We start from the raw sequence: 16,789 nt of genomic DNA, 5'->3' as shown, positions 1-16,789 counted from the left end.
TGTAAATCAACTATACTTCAATAAAATAAATTTAAAAAAGAATAAAGTCACTCTCCTATATAACCACAATACAAGGATCACATGCAAGGAATTTAACATTGACACAATATTATCATATAATATATGGTCAGCTTTGATTATCTATTGCTATGTAACAAATGACCCCAAAATTTAGAGGCTGAAAACAACAGTGTAGTACTATTATATCTCATGAGTCTGTGGGTCAGGAATTCAGATATGGCACAGTGGGGAGGGCTCATCTCTGCTTTATGATGTCTAAGCCTCAGCTGGAGGTGAATCTGAGTGGTTGTTGGCTTTTTCACATGGCCAGTGTGGGCTTCCTCATAGCATGGTAGCATCAGGGTAGCTGGGCTACATACATGGTGGCTCAGGGTTCCAATAAAAAGTGATTCTAGAGATCACCAATAATAAAAATAGGTATCACACATAAGGCGATGTTTGAGGACATAATATCATCTTTATCATATTTCTGCCAAAAATGCACAATTTGAATCCAATCATGAGGAAACAACCAGATAAGCCCCAATTAAGGAATATTCTACAAAACAACTGGTCTGGGGCTTCCCTTGTGGCGCAGTGGTTGAGAGTCCGCCTGCTGATGCAGGGAACACAGGTTCGTGCCCCTGTCCGGGAAGATCCCACATGCGGCGGAGCGGCTGGGCCCGTGAGCCATGGCCGCTGAGCCTGCACGTCCGGAGCCTGTGCTCCACAACGGGAGAGGCCACAACAGTGAGAGGCCCACGTACCGCAAAAAAAAAAAAAAAAAAAAAAAACACAACTGGTCTGTAAACTTCAAAAATGTCAATGTCATGAAAGAAAGGGACAGATGAGAAACTATTTCAGATTAATGGAGACTGTTTTAGTTAGCTTGAGCTGCCATAACAAATACCACAGACTGTGTGGATTAAACAACCGAAATGTATTTTCTCACAATTTTGGAGGCTGGAAGTCCAAGATGAAGGTGTTGACAGGTTGGTGTCTTCTGAAGATTCTCTCTTTGGCTTGCAGGTTGCCACCTTCTCCCTGTGTTCTCGCATGGTCATCCCCAGTCTGTGCTGTCTCTGTCCTAATCTCCTCTTCTTTATAAAGACACTGGTCATGCTGGATTATGGCCTACCATAAAAGCCCTATTTTAACTTAATGACCTCTCTGAAGGCCAAATTTCCAAATATAGTCATGTTCTGAGGTACTGAGAGTTAGGGCTTCAACATCTGAATTTGGAGGAGATTCAATTCAGCCCATAACAGAGACTAAGGAGATTTCTTTATATGTGATCTTATATTGGAAAAAAGTTGTTTTGAGGTATATTATTGAGACAATTGGAAATGAGTATGTACAGCATGGTAGATTAAAAATAGCCTCAAATTCTTTGTCAGTCCTCTCACTGAGAAATGGGGCTATATTTCCCCTCCCTTTAAATCTGGGCTGGTCTATGACTGCTCTGTCACATGGGAGAGAGTGAAAGTGGAAGCAGAAACTGCCTTTAAAAGGCTGGGCTCAGAACTGGCATAGCTTCACTTCCACTCTCCTTTTTTAAATCTACCATGTTGTACATACTCATTTCCAATTGTCTCAATAATATATCTTGTAACAAAATTTTTTTCCAATCCAGGAGTTTGTTTTTTTTTAAGATTTATTTATTGTTTATTTATTTATGTTATTTATTTTTGGCTGCGTCGGGTCTTAGTTGCAGTGCGGGTTCTTCGTTGTGGTGCGTGGGCTTGTTTCTAGTTGTGGCATGCAAGTTTTCTCTTCTCTAGTTGTGGCGCGGGCTTCAGGGCGTGTGGGCTCTGTAGTTTGTGGCTCGCGGGCTTCTCTCTAGTTGAGGGGCACAAGCTCAGTAGTTGTGGCACGCAGGCTTAGTTGCCCCACGGCACATGGGATCTTAGTTCCCTGACCAGGGATCGAACCGGCGTCCCCCCAAATTGGAAGGCAGATTCTTTACCACTGGACCACCAGGGAAGTCCCAATCCAGGAGTATTGATGTCAAATCTCCTCAGTCTCATTTAATCTGAAACATTCCCCGTCTTTCCTTGTCTTTCATGACATTGACATTTTTGAAGTGTACAGGTCAATTATTTTGTAGAATATCCTTTAATTTGGGCTTGTCTGACTGTTTCCTCATGATTAAATTCTAGTCATGCATTTTTGGCAGGAATACAAGAATGGTGATGTTATGTCCTCAGAGCATCACCTCATGTGTGATGTCAGTTTGAACTATTGGTGAAATTAACTTTGAGTACTTGGTTAAGGTGTTATCTGCCAGATTTCTCCAATGCGTAGTATATCCTCTTTGTAACTGGTAAGTAACCTCTAGGATATTGTTTTTTCTTTAAAAATTTCAAAAAGAGCTTTCCTGTGTCCTGTGTCAGACAATTCCAGTATCTGATGTCCTTGGGGGTCTAAATCTCTTGGGTGTTAGTTCTGCCGGCTGTCCTTACGTGTGGGCCTCCAGTGCTTGGTGATTTTTTAAAAAAATGTTTAAATTGTTTTTTAAAATTGAATTTGTTTGCGTCCTATGGAGTGTGTATTGAGGATACATCCTCTAAAGTGTGTTTCCATTGCTCAGAGCACCAGAGACTAGGGAACTCCTTAGTGCTCTTCCGCAGCCTTGGCTTGACGAGGAAGGCGCAGGTTTGGCTCTTCTCATGTCGGTCCCAAATCAGTGTCTGCGGAGACTTTCCATATGCCCTCAGCCCCAGGTCTCCTGCTTAGAGTCTAAGGATCCCAGCACTGGTTCTTCCCATGGTTTGTTCCTTTTGGGGTAGGGGTGGTTCTTGGAGACTCCCTTACTTCCCCATTGAGTGGAAGGGTGTCTTGGAGAATCTAGTCTTCTATCTTGCCTGCCTAAGCAGAACCCACTCTGATTTTTCACTCTAATCTTTAGTATAAATATGATTCTCCTTGGCTTTCTGTAATAATATCTTTGAAGAAATTTGGATGTCTCACAACTGGTTCAGTTAATATTCTCAGTAGTCCTGTGAAATGGGAAAGTCAGTTAATTTAGTACATTGTGCAGCTGACAAAGTTGAAAGCTGTCAGGGTAATGTAAGGTAAATTTATTAACTTCTAAAGCCTCCGTTTCCTACTCCGTAAAATGGGAAAGTTCCCATCTCCTTCTCAAAGCTTTGTGAGTATTTACGAGGATGGAATTTGGGAAGCGCCCAGACCCTAGCGCAGTATTGGCACAAGGATTTATTAAGATCACCCAAAGAACAAGCTGTCCTTTTCCCTCCAGGTGCTCCTTCCATCGCCCGGGGAGGGTGGGCTGGGGTGGGGGGCGGTGGCGGAGTTGGGGAGCGGGGAATCCGTCGGGCGGGTCTAGTGGAGGAGCGCGCAGACTCGCCCCCGGGCCCGGCCGAAGCGACTCCCGGGGCGGGCGGGGGGCGGAGCCGGCGCGCCGGAGCCTCCTCCCGAGCAGCGGGGGCGGTCCCTGCGGCCGCTTCTCACCGCCTTCCCTTTCTCCGGGAGGTGCTCGTCGAGGCTGCGTGTGGGGTGAGTTAGTGGGGCCTCCACTCCGCGGGCGCCCGGAAAGCGCAATTCCGCGCGGAGGGCGGCGGGCGCCGTGTGGGCATCCCCGGGCGGCGGGCCGGGTCAGTCCCCCGCGCCGAAGCCGGGCGCGGGCCGGGCCTCGGAGGGCTGTTCTGCCTCCGCCCAGGCGGCGGGGCCGGGCAGGGGGCCTGCGGAGGCCGAGCCCGGCGGGAGGCACCGGCTCAGGTGCGGGCGGCACCGCGGCGCTCCCAGGCTAGATGCTGCCAGGTGGGAATTCAGGGGTCGGCCCCCGAGGCCCCGCGTCGCGGTTCTGGAGTCGCCACCAGCACCTCTCTCCCTGCCGGGAGAATCAGCGTGAAGAAGCCCCTTCCTCTTTGGAGCCCTCTTTCCCCAGCGTTTCTACTGGGAAACCCATTGCTGATCCCAGCCTGGGACCTTCAGGGGGCGACGAGTGGTGAGGGTCGACAGGATTTTAAAGTACCTGAGATACCTGCCCTTAGTCTGGCTCTGCGTCCATCCAGTGCTTGTCAATCCATATCTGTTGGTGTTCGGTCTTCCATTAGATAAGGGCTAACTCTAGGTTTGAAGAAAACAGAAAAGTCCATGAGTATTGGGACTGAGAAAGGGCTTTTGGGTTGGTAGGCTCAGGAGAGCAGTTATCAACAGTGTGGGCGTGTGCCGGGGTTGCAGAGTGTGCAAAAGTGGGTGAGGGATGAGGACGTGGAGGCGGCCGGAGCACAGGGAGACCTCTCCAGCCGTTTGGTGATGAAAGGGAGCAGGAATAAGACAGAAATTTGAGGGTTGAGGCTGTTGTTTGTTTGTTTTTTATAATTTCTAAATTTCTGTTAAGAAAGGAAAATAACATTGAGGATGCAAGAAAGTCAAGGAGTCTTGGTTAGAGATAAATAAGATTCAGGGTCCAGGCTGAGAAAGTGGGCTTAAAAAGAGGAGCCCAGGGCTATCCTAGGCACCTGGGCTGGGCTGGTGGGCCAGAGTGCTTTAATGTGTTCTGGGGGAGGAGATAATGCTTAATAGGGCCATAGTTTATCTTTTTGGAATTTTATCTTCTAGAGCAGGATTGGCCTTTAAACTCCATGAAATTGCAAAATTTTCATGTGCCTGTTTGTGTTGTAAGGGAGAAAAATTTTTCTGCTTGCCCCTTCTAGGTTCCTTGAATGGTCTAATAATTAAATTGAATTGACATAAAACAGATTAACAGGAGAGAAACATTAAATTTCATACCCTTGGGATCCCATAAAAGTATGAGGCTCAAGGAAGTAACCAAAGTAGGCAGCTTTTATATCTTTTAGACGAAGAAACAATACATATGTGAAGAATTGGCAAGACAACTTCGTTGCCGCGCGCGGGCTTTCTCTAGTTGATACAGTGCTTTCCACCTTGAATTCTTTTTTTAAAAATTTATATTTTGGCCGCATTGGGTCTTCGTTGCTGCGCGCAGGCTTTCTCTAGTTGTGGCCCGCGGAGGCTACTCTTCGTTGCGGTGCGGGGGCTTCTCAGGGCTTCTCATTGCGATGGCTTCTCTTGTTGCGGAGCACCGGCTCTAAGCATGTGGGCTTCAGTAGTTGTGGCACACGGGCTCAGTAGTTGTGGTGCACGGGCTTAGTTGCTCCGCGGCATGTGGGATCTTCCCGGACCAGGGATCCAACCCATGTCCCTGCCTTGGCAGGTGGATTCTTAATCACTGTGCCACCAGGGAAGTCCCTCCACCTTGAATTCTTATCTCTGATAATAAGGATGCCTGATCCTGGTTCCCTCCTGGTATAGAAAAGGTACTTTTCACATGGGAGATTTATTTCCTGCTTTCAGGGGGAGAAAAGAGGGTGAAAGTGTCCTTGCACTGGCTGTTTCTTAAGTAACTTTAATTCAAAGTAATCAATATGCCAAAGTGGCATATTTTGGTGTGGCATATTTTGCTTCCCTTCACTGTGCATTTTTAATCTGATTAAAAATGTCTGTTAAAGAGAAGTACTGAACTGTTTGACTACACAGTCTTGGAGGGGGCAATAAAACTAACTCTCTTAGTATATTTTATGGGCCACTTTATAGGATAAGTATTTAGTATCTACTTTAAAATGAGATAATAATGTGTGTTTTTTCCAGAGATGCATGCAAGACTTGAGAACTAACCATTTCTTTGAAGATCTTTAATTCAAAGTGGAAACATTCAAAGCAAGTCAGTGGTGGTGTTCTTCTCTTTTTTAAAAGCCACCAATGAACAGTGGTTTCTCAAACGTACCTAGGTTCCTGTTGAAAATGTTGATTACCTGGCTGCACGTCAGGCCTTGGAGATAAAAATCTCTCAGGGTGGAGCCTAGGAATAGGAATAGCAAACAGAAACCACAGAATTCTCTGGCATGGAAAATTATTGACAGCCTGTGAGGTATTTCTTTAAGATTTGGGCTTGTTGAGACCTATTTAGAACAGATTTCCTTAAAGGTTATGTGAATGAATTGCTACTAAACTTAGGTAAATTATAATCCCTGTCTATTGTGTTGTCTCTAAATTTTAATACACTTTAAAGGAAAACTATATAGTCATTTTATCAGAAAAAACAACATTGTTTCTGATCATAAAAAAACCCTATTTTAGAAAAAATAGAAGATTGAGAAGAAATAAAATTTCTCTAATCTATAATTAAGAGACAACTACCAGTGATTCTTTCTGGAATTTTATATATAAAATGCATGCACACCACACATACATAGCATAATTTGTATTGTATTCTATGCACATTTTTATATTGTTTTTTTTTTTTTCACTTACCTATCATGAGCACTTTCCCATGTAGGTTTTTTTTTTTTTTTTGCGGTATGCGGGCCTCTCACTGTGTGGCCTCTCCCATTGTGGAGCACAGGCTCTGGACGTGCAGGCTCAGAGGCCATGGCTCACGGGCCCAGCCGCTTCGCGGCACGCGGGATCTTCCAGGACCAGGGCACGAACCCGTGTCCCCTGCATTGGCAGGTGGACTCTCAACCACTGCGCCACCAGGGAAGCCCCCCACCCCATGTAGTTTTTTGAGCACCATTTTAAGGAAAGCATGTGTTCCATTATATGTAGGTATTGTAATTAATTAAATCAGCTCCCTATTGTTAACATTTTGATTCTTTTGAACTTTTGGTTATTTTAGTAATGTTGGTTTCAATATCGTGGTCTACCTCTCTGATTATTTCTTAGAATAAGTTTTTAAATGCTGGAGTTGAAAGCTATTCAAATGCATTTTTTAAATCTCCTTTTCACATATCTTCTTACTGCTTTTCCTCACCCAAAGGAAAATGAACGTTTCTGAGGGATCTGTTGCATTACAGGTCCGATCTCTTATTTCAGTGGTTCTCAAACTTTAATGCGTATAAGACTCAACTGGGGAGCTTGTTAAAAATTCATTTTCCTGAGTCCCAGGCCCAGTTGTTCTGACCCATTAGCTCTGGAGTAGGGCCCAGGAATCTACAATTTTAACAAATTTCCCTCTGTCTTTGATATAGGCACTCTTGGAACCACACTTTGAAAAATGTTTTTAAAATAAATGACAAAACGGAATCAAATTTAGGTCACTTGCCCAAAGCCATTCATGCATCTGGTAACCAGATTTGTACTGAGCTCTTTGTGACTTCAAAGCCTTTTGTTTTCTCCATTACCTCAGACCTTCAGACCTTCTCAAGCCTTCTCATTGATGCGCCTCTAATAACTGCAGAAAGGGAACTGCAAGTGACCCCACTACAGGATTCTCTGGGATAGCTGAGAATGGCACATTAGTACACAACGAGCCTCCATTAAAATCCCCCATTGGAAATTCTTAGGAATTCTTTCATGCTGCATAACAAAGACTAAATAAAACAATTTCAGTCCCTTGCTTGTTAAATTGATTTCATGTTTCCTGACTGTTTCATGCCAGCCCTTGTTGTAAAACAGTTGATGCAGGACCTGCAGGCAGCTCTTGCCCAGAGGCAGGGACACTGCTCTGGTGTGCTCTGTGGGTTCAGGGAGGAAGTGGCAGACTAGACAGCAACTCGTCCCAGAGTCAGAAGAGAGGAGTACTGCTTTTGGAAACTCAGTGACAGAGAAGCAAAAGGTGGTGGGCATGACTAAGGGAAAGGGCCATTTATTAGAGATGGGGCCCTCTGTCCTTAGGAGAGCGTTGGTATTAGTAGACCGAAGGGAGCTAGCATGGGGGTGAGACCTTTTCTTTTTTAACATCTTTATTGGAGTATAATTGCTTTACAATGGTGTGTTAGTTTCTGCTGTATAACAAAGTGAATCAGCTATACATATACATATATCCCCATATCCCCTCCCTCTTGCGTCTCCCTCCCACCCTCCCTATCCTACCCCTCTGGGTGGTCACAAAGCACCAGCTGATCTCTCTGTGCTGTGCAGCTGCTTCCCACTAGCTATCTATTTTACGTTTGGTAGTGTATATGAGCCTTTTTCAATTTTAAAAATCTTCCCAAAATGGAATTTTAACCAGTTAATTTTTCCCTTCTTTATTAGTCTTTATTTTTTCCTCCTTTTATACCATGTCACATTTATTTTAGTAGTAACCTGGGATTATTGTGTGTCCTTGTGTGTTTCAACTAGTATATCCTGGAAAGTCATTCATTATTTACCAAATTTAGCACCTACTATGTGTCAGCTCAGTTTGAGGCACTAGGAATACAAAAAACAGTGATTCTCTTTGAGAAGTAAGTTAATTTTACTGCTGTGTGTTGACTTGGATTATACACAGTCTTTGACTTTTTATTTTAACTTTTAATTTTAATTAATTTTAGACTTAGGGAAAAGTTGCAAATATTGTACAGAGAATTCACTCATCTTCCTCTAATATTAGCCCCTTACATAACCATTGTTCAGTTATCAATACTATTAACTAAACTATAGACTTTATTTGAATTTCATCAGCTTTCCTGCTAATGAATTTTTTTCTGTTTCCACTGGCTATCAAGGATCTTACCTTGCATTTAGTTATTTCTCCTTAGTCTCCTCCAATCTGAGATAGTTCCTCATTTTTGCCTTGTTTTTCATTATTTTGACCCTTTTGAAGAGTCCCAGTTAGTTATTTTGTAGAATGAAGTTATTCTGTACAAAAGTACTGATTAGTTATTTTGTAGAGTGCAATACGTCACTGATTCATGAGGTTGATAGGTCTCATCACTGGTGATATTAACCTTCATCACTTGGTTAAGGTGATATCTGCTACGTTTCTTCATATAAAGTTACTGACTTTCCCTTTGTAGCTAATAATCATTTGAGGGGAGATACTTTGAGACTATGCAAACTGTTTAAACTCAAATTTTTACCTACTAATTTTAGCACCCATTGGTGGATCTTGTCTGCAACAATTATTTACAGTGGTGTTTGCCTAATGGTGATCCCCCCCCCCATTTCCTGCTTCCTTATTTTAGTGTAAGAAAGAGCTGCCGTTTCCCATTTATTTATTTATTTATTTATTTTTATTTATATATATATTTGCGGTGCTCAGGCCTCTCACTGTTGTGGCCTCTCCCTTTGCAGAGCACAGGCTCAGGACGCGCAGGCTCAGCGGCCATGGCTCATGGGCCCAGCCGCTCCGCGGCATGTGGGATCTTCCCGGATTGGGGCACAAACCCATGTCCTCTGCATCGGCAGGCGGACTCTCAACCACTGCGCCACCAGGGAAGCCCTCCCATTTATTTATTTGATCATTTATATCAGTATGGACTCATGGCTATTCATTTTATTCTGTGGGTTAAAATACAATGCCATCATTATTTTCTTGCTCATTGCTTACAGTTTTGGTCATTAGGAACTCAGTCTGAGTTTAAATGACCTGTACACGTAAATGGCTGTCATCATTTCTATCCCACCCTTGCCTCCTGCCCAGGGAACTGTTAACCTAAAACAATAAAACAGCCAGTTATTTTACAAGCAAAATGGGTTTATTCTGGAGCAGCAAAGAATTGCAATTTGGGGCATGCAACTATGGCAAACCACATTCAAGTCCAGTAAAGCAAAGGAAAAGAAACTTTTTTATAGAGGAGAAGGGGAAATTGGGAGGCTCTGTTATAAACAAAAAGTCCATTGGAGGAAACTAGGAGATCGAAATATAGTGGCTTTTCATTGACTGAGTTGTGACAGTCTGTCATTGGCTGAGGTGTTGCTGGACAAAGAGAAGAACTTCTTCCTCCTGCTGGTGGTAGTAAAGTGGGGTCACTTCCTGCCAAAGATGCAAGGTAGGTCTCTTCCTATTGGGATCTGTATTGACGTGATCTGTATCTCCCCTTCTGGCCTCCCAGTTCCACTTCAGTGAGGTTTCCCTTTATTAATTATCACAGAACCATTGCTTCTTTAGGGTCTGGGCAGTGATCACTCAGAAGCCAGGTAAAGGAACTATAATTGGGAGAATGATACCAGAGGTCCACGGAAGGTAGGACAACGTGTTTGCAAATAGTCAGCTCTCAGGAGCTCTGCAGGAGTAAAAAGAGTAGCAAAATATCAGCCTTTTAATTGGTGCTACCCCAGAGAGGCCCAAGGGAATAGGCCCTTGTGCCTGGGGCCACATCTTGCCCACTATGAGACATCCAGTGTCTGCAGGATTACCAGATGGATTTAGAGACATTGAAATGCTGATTTTAGTGCTCTTGGCTGCTGAATGAAGACCACATTCTTTCTCCTTGGTACTAGGTGCTTAGTGAATATTTATGGAGTGACACCTGGTGTCCTCCCCTGACCTCCCGTGGTGGTGTAAAGATGTGTGCATATAGAGATTCTCTGAGAATGAGAATGATACTAGGCATTCATGCTGAAAATACCCTTTGTTATAACTTGTCTTCCACGCTAGATTTTTGTTTATGGAAAATTTCAAGCATACAAAAAAGTAGAGTGAAAAAGAAAATGAACTCTCAGATACCTATCACCTTGCTCAGTACTTTTCAATATTTTGCCAATTTTATTTCAACTATTTCCCCCATTTTCAGGGTTGGAGCTGGCGTATTTGAAAACAAATTGCAGACATTAAAATCTAAGGAAGGACTGAAATAAACTCTGAGTGCAAGGACTATACCTTAATTCCCTTGATGCCTAGCACTATGCCTGAAAATAGCAGGTGCTCAGAAAAGACTGGTTGAATTGAGAGGAGGAAAAACAAAATTATGAGAACATCATCATTTTGAACTAACCCTAGGGCAGACCTAGAAAGGAAAAGGGTGGTGAGTCTTGCCCTAAAATAACTTCTTTCATGTTACCTGAATTTGTTCTCTATAACCATGATTCCCCTGTCACCTTAAGACAGCCTTGACTGAAAGGGAAAATTCTTTTTAGGGAGAGTTCAGGGTCTCTCATTTATTTAAATGTTTTTACAAAGAAGTCCAATCTGATGATGTTTTCCCAAACACCAACCAGGAGTGACCTGCCCTAAAAAGAGCTCTCTTTAAAAAATCATTATTTTTTAATTATAAGAGTGGTATATACTCATTGAAAGAAAAACAGGAAATTACAGAGAAGTAGAAAATAAAATTATTCAATACGTATTTCAATATGTAATTCCAGAGATAACATCTTGGTTAGCATTCTGATAAAATTTAAGCATGAATCATTGGTAATCAGAGTCAACAGATATTTATTATATCCTTGGGAATGTACTAGGTGTGTTTGCTGTATCATCTCATTAAATTCTTACAGCCATGTTGTAAATTAAGATAATTTTAAAAAATGGTTTTATAGCTGGGGAAATGGAAACATGGGGAGAGTGTTTGCCTTCAATCACTTAGCTGATAAGCAGGCGGGGCAGACGTCTCTTGAAACATTATCCCTCTGTAAGCAGCTCTTAGAAAAAAATGTTCCCTGTCTAACTTTTCCAAGAGTGAGATTTTATCAAAAACTGTTGCCAATCCTAGCATTCAAGCCTCCTGCAATTAAGTCTACAAGAGGTAGTCTGGCTCCAGAAAACTGCAGACTTACTGTTACTTGGAGGGAAGAAAACAGACATCCAGGAAACCATTTCAGTGACAGTCCCAAGGAAAGGGACAGGAAGAGACAGGTAGAAGGCTGCATGTTTCAAGGGTTTGTGCTGGGCACACCCAGGTACCAAGGGGAGGAAAGAGCCTGAAACGTCCATGTGAAGGATGTGGGAGAAGCCCAGGCTTTGGAGCTGAGCACGTGGGCTCAGACCCCAGCTCTACCACTTAGTAGTTTTGTGAGCTCAGGCAAGTTCCGTAATCTCTCAACCTTCATTTTCTCCTCTATAAAATGAGGAGACTAATAATTCTTACCTCACAAAGTTGAGATGAGAATTAAGTAAGTTAATACAAGTGGTTTAGCCCCAGTGCATGGCACAGAGTAAATGCACAAATGGATCACTCTTCTTATTAGCGATTAATCTTCTAATTAGTTACTACTGCCTTCAGCAAGACCCTAAGCAAGGCCTAAAGACCCCAAACAAGACCCTAAACACAGGCCATACTGTTTAATTGCTTCCTGGGCCAAATCTTCTCTCTTGTGGTTTGATCCAGGAACCTAACCTACGTTTATAACACGGTGTCTAGAGAGAAATGCGTTCTAGGTTTCCCTCAAACTCATGTAGAGCTAAAATTTTGGAATATTACCCTTTAGTAAGTAAGAGGCTATCTTGAGAGTTGCTAAGGGTGTTTTTTTAAAATTAATTATCTAATTGATTAATTAATTTTTGGTTGTGTTGGGTCTTCACAGCCGCGGGCTTTCTCTAGTTGCAGCGAGCGGGGGTACTCGTTGTGGTGGCAGGCTTCTCATTACAGTGGCTTCTCTTGATGCGGAGCACGGGCTCTAGGCGTCTGGGGTCAGTAGTTGTGGCTCACGGGCTCTAGGTGTCTGGGGTCAGTAGTTGTGGCTCACGGGCTCTAGGTGCGCGGGCTTAGTAGTTGTGGCTTACGGGCCTAGTTGCTCCGCAGCATGTGGGATCTTCCCAGACCAGGGCTCGAACCTGTGTCCCCTGCGTTGGCAGGCAGATTCTTAACCACTGCGCCACCAGGGAAGTGCGGGTGTTTTGTTTTTGTTTTTCACAGTAAATTACCACATCCCCACGTCTCATTTATTTATTTATTTAATATTTATTTAGTCATTTATTTGGCTGTGCCAGGTCTTAGTTGCTGCATGCGGTGCATGCGGTGCGGGCTCTTTGTTGAGGCACGTGGGATCTTCGTTGCGGCCTGTGGGATCCCTAGTTGCAGCATACAGGATCTAGTTCCCTGACCAGGGATGGAACCCGGGCCCCCTGCATTGGGAGCACGGAGGCTTATCCACTGGACCACCAGGGAAGTCCCTCACATCTCAGGTAAAAAATCAACTTTGTTTTCATTACAAAAGGACAAAAGTGTGTCATACTTTTACAAAAATGAAAGAAAAGGGTAAAAAGCACCTCTGGCTAATCCCATACTCCTAACAGAATTATTGCTAGCTTTTGGTAATATTTCTTTCTAGAGTTTTCTTAACTTTATAATTTTAGTGGTAATCCTATGCAAGAGTTTATTTTCTGTTTTTCTTTTTGTTACTTAAGATTTAATCATACATGTTTTTGTGTTATTTTGGCACAATATATTTTGGTCTCCATTCTGTCCATTTAATTGAGGATATGTTTGCTGTGGAGATTCTGTGTCCTGGCTTTAGCATTTTCCGCACTCTTCTGATAACACGTTTAGAATTTGAGGAGAGACGTGGTTTTGGTAATGCAGAGAGGATGTGGGGCCTTGCCAAGTAGCCTTCATCATCTTAGTGCATTTACCGTGGTCCAGGGAGGGCCCTCAGCTAAGTGGCCTCAGAAACTGGATTTTTTCAGGAACTAAGAGCATAGGTGAATTCATACTATCCCACTACAAGCAATTGAAGTGTGAAATCAAAATAACAACCCATCAACTGACAGAAATACAGTAGAGTGGTGATTCTGGCAGCCACCCGTGTGTCTGCCTGTAGGTCATCCCTAGTCTAGAGTCATTTACTGTAAAGTAAAATAATATAACGATCACAACAGTGATGGTCCCCACTTAGTGGGTGCTTACTGTGCATCAGGAGGTGGGCTAACACTTTGTGTGTTAATATATTAGGTCATCCAATCCCTCAATAACTTCTCTAGGAAGGTACAATTTTTATCCCCATTTTACAGGTAAGGAGACCAAGGCTCAGTGAAGTGATGGGCTCGAGGTTTCATAGTTTCTGTCTAAACCCAAACCCCAGATCTTAAACACTGTGCTATAGTTCTGTTATTCTTACAGATATTTGGCCTACTGTGTTGGCATCCTTTTGTGTTCCTTGCCATCTCCCCAACCTCTTGGGATGTGCCCTGTGCCAATGTCTCATTGTGACGATAACATTGATAACTGAAAAACCCTTGATTTTTCATCCTCTGTTTCAAGGAACATGTTTTTCCAGCTCTTACAGAGGGAGAAGAGCTTTTGTCTTTTCCCTTATTTTCTCTTTGGATCAAAATATGCCCTAGAACAAGAGTTCACCTTCTCTTAAAGCTGTGCCAGGAAGGGGCAACTAAGAAAGAGAACCATTAGGACTGAATTTGGGGCTGTGCCAGCTCAGAACTGAGGAGGCATTGACCGTCTCTTCTTTGCTTTCTCCACCGGTGCAGCATCTGGAAATGGCTTTTCTTCTGGGGTGAATGACAGCTGGGGTGAGAACCCAGAGAGAACTCCTGTGGTATATAGATGGTTGGATCCTTCTACCTCCAAAATCTCTGGTTTTCTGATCTCTAAACTCTCGTTGGAGAACTCCCACTACTGTTAATCGGTTGGGGATAGGTTTTCAGTTTGTGCTGATGTGAATAATTTCAGGATAGGATTTCCATCTGAAACAGCATGTCTTTGTGATTGTATTTTAGGGATTGCTGGAGCGGAACTACCAAGCAGAAGCAGGCATTGCACTGTCAGTTGTCATCAGGTTTGCAATCAGATTGGAAAAGCTGAACTTGAAGCTTCCTGCCTTCAGTGAGGCCGAGAGATACCTACTGCTCGCATAATAAAAGACATGAGCTTCAACGTAACTTTCCACCTTTCCTATAAATTCCGATTACTGTTGCTTTTTACTTTATGCCTGACGGTGGTTGGGTGGGCCACCAGTAACTACTTTGTGGGTGCTATTCAAGAGATTCCTAAAGCAAAGGATCTCATGGCTAGTTTGAACAAGGGTGTAGTTTTGGGGAAGAAAGGAACTGTGACAGAGGAAGCCTCTGTGAAAAAAGCAAACCTTAACAACTGCTCTTCTGTGTCTCCACACCTCAGTAAGTATTTATTTTTTTCTTTTTAACAAGTAGTACGTACACTTTTTATTTGAATATAACAAATGTACAGAAAAGTACAAAAATCAGAAGTGTGCAGCTCACTTAAGTTTCACAAAATGAACATACCAGTGGAACCAGTATGTAAATTAAGAAATGGAATCTTCCCAGAACCCCAGAGATGCTTCTTTCAGTCACGACCCTTACTCCAAGCTTATATTCCATCCATTAGATTTTTCTGAACTGTATGTAATTGAAAACGTACACTAAGTACTCTACTGTGTCTGGCTTCTGTTGCTCAGCGTTATGTTTGTGAGCTGTATTTGTATTGCTGACAGGTAGTATTTATTATGTGAACGTCCCCAATTTGATCCTCCAGCGGCAGAAGTCTCAGCAGGCATGTCACTAGGCATGTGTGATGAGCTGGGGGTCAGTTGACCCAGGCCGGTGGCTCTGCTCCCAGTGTTTCTCATCCTCCTGGGACCAGCGGGCTTACCTGGGCATGTTCTCCTGGCATCTGCAGGGAAATGGCAGCGCATCCAAGCTTCCACTCATGTCATATCTATTAACATCCCCTTGGCCCACCGTCTGGAGTCGAGGGACAGGGTAGTATGTTTTCAGTGTTGTCTTAGTTTATTTCTGTGTTTATTCCTTAAATACGTTGTTATGTTTTGATTCTCCTTTGACATCTTGCCTTTCAATGTAAATGAATAAGAAGTTGGTCTTTGGGAGCACATTAATTAGGAAAAACTCCACAGCGATATTCTACATAACCCACAACGGTTCTGTCAGACCTCTGATTCTCCAGAACATCCAAGTGCTTATAGTTCTCCAGCTAATCCTTGGAGTGTCTTTCCAGAATGCCTTTCCTCAGCCCATGTGTGTCTGGTGGATTCCTGTCTAGTCATCAGAAATCTAGTTTAGATCACTTCTCTCCCAGAAAGGTTTCTGGGACTGCCCCAGAGTTAATCTTAGGCTCCCTGGGTGCCCACCTTTGTTTCTGTTGTTGTACTGGTCAGTGTATTGTTTGCATGTTTGCCCTTCTTCCCCAGGAGACAGTGTGCAGGCAGGATGAAGGCACGGTGATCCTGTCCAGCTCTGTGAAGTCCAGAGCTCCTCCCTGGTCCTACAGAGGTGACTCTCTGCATACACTTAATTAGCTATCTGTGGGGCAGTCTAGGGCTCTTCAGAGGTTTCTTGCTCTTAGCGGCACAAACCCTTCAGATCCTTTTTCCTGATTGCATCATAGACTTGTAGTGTGATCATACTGGCATGCTGCTTCTCTTTACTCAGTCACGGAAGAGCCAAAACATTATTCCGGATTGTTCAAGGGAAATCGTTCTGCTCACAGATGACACAAGTTGAGATAGCAAAATGAGTTACTGAAATGCAGATCTGACTGTATCATCCCCTTTGTTCAGAATTCTCTCAACATACTTAAGCAACAAATGCATTCATGAAAACACATGGGCAGTGACACAGTACTGAGTATGGATCCAGAGGGCGACATAAGTAGCGACAGATTAAGATGGGCCATTAGTGATCCGAGGAGGAATAAAACTTGAGAAAATATCACGGGGGCGGTAAGGGAGATTGCTAGAGTGAGTGGAAGTAGGCACCCGAAGACTGGGCACGTAATAAGCTACTACAATGAGGGAGTGAGCAAGGGGACTGGTTTACATCAGACCTGGTGCATGGGGCTCTTTCCGGGGCCGAGAGCAGAGACATGGTCAGGTTAATTCAGATGATGGAGTTTATGAACAGGCTACACCGGAAGACATCTCTACAGCCATCCCATCGTCTCCCAGCAGCTCTGGTAGCTTGCCTTTCCTTGTAACTCCTTTCCTTACTGTTTGTTTGTAGGGATTACTGCCTGCTGACTCTATGTCTTGAGTGTAGACCCTTGTGGAAAGGCTCTTGTAGGTCAGTTATTTGCTCTTGGTGCTGTTGGGCAGAGTCTGTCAGCCATGCTGTGGACAGTAGAGCCTGGTCTAAGCAGCCATGGCCAGGGTAGAAGATGGTCACAGGGAGCAA

General features: G+C 43.5%; 1 protein-coding gene across 2 annotated transcripts in view; it reads left to right on the top strand.

The window, feature by feature from the left end:
- Window positions 1-3,421: 3,421 nt before the first annotated feature.
- Window positions 3,422-16,789, top strand: part of B4GALT4 (beta-1,4-galactosyltransferase 4) — a 30,149-nt gene continuing 16,781 nt past the window's right edge. The window contains exons 1-2 of one of the 2 annotated variants that reach the window (XM_081235784.1): window positions 3,422-3,516; window positions 14,360-14,758. In XM_081235784.1, coding sequence (XP_081091910.1) covers window positions 14,506-14,758 — 253 coding nt within the window. In that variant the 5' untranslated portion in view covers window positions 3,422-3,516; window positions 14,360-14,505. Of the gene's footprint in view, window positions 3,517-3,676; window positions 3,968-14,359; window positions 14,759-16,789 lie in introns of those variants that run through there. The other variant, XM_081235785.1, reaches the window with a different exon arrangement.

Source organism: Mesoplodon bidens (genome assembly GCF_964165515.1).
Source record: "Mesoplodon bidens genome assembly, chromosome: 5".
NCBI classification, from domain to species: Eukaryota; Metazoa; Chordata; class Mammalia; order Artiodactyla; family Ziphiidae; genus Mesoplodon; species Mesoplodon bidens.
The sequence above is the reverse complement of the archived record's forward strand: the minus strand, read 5'-3'. Positions and strand labels throughout refer to the sequence as shown.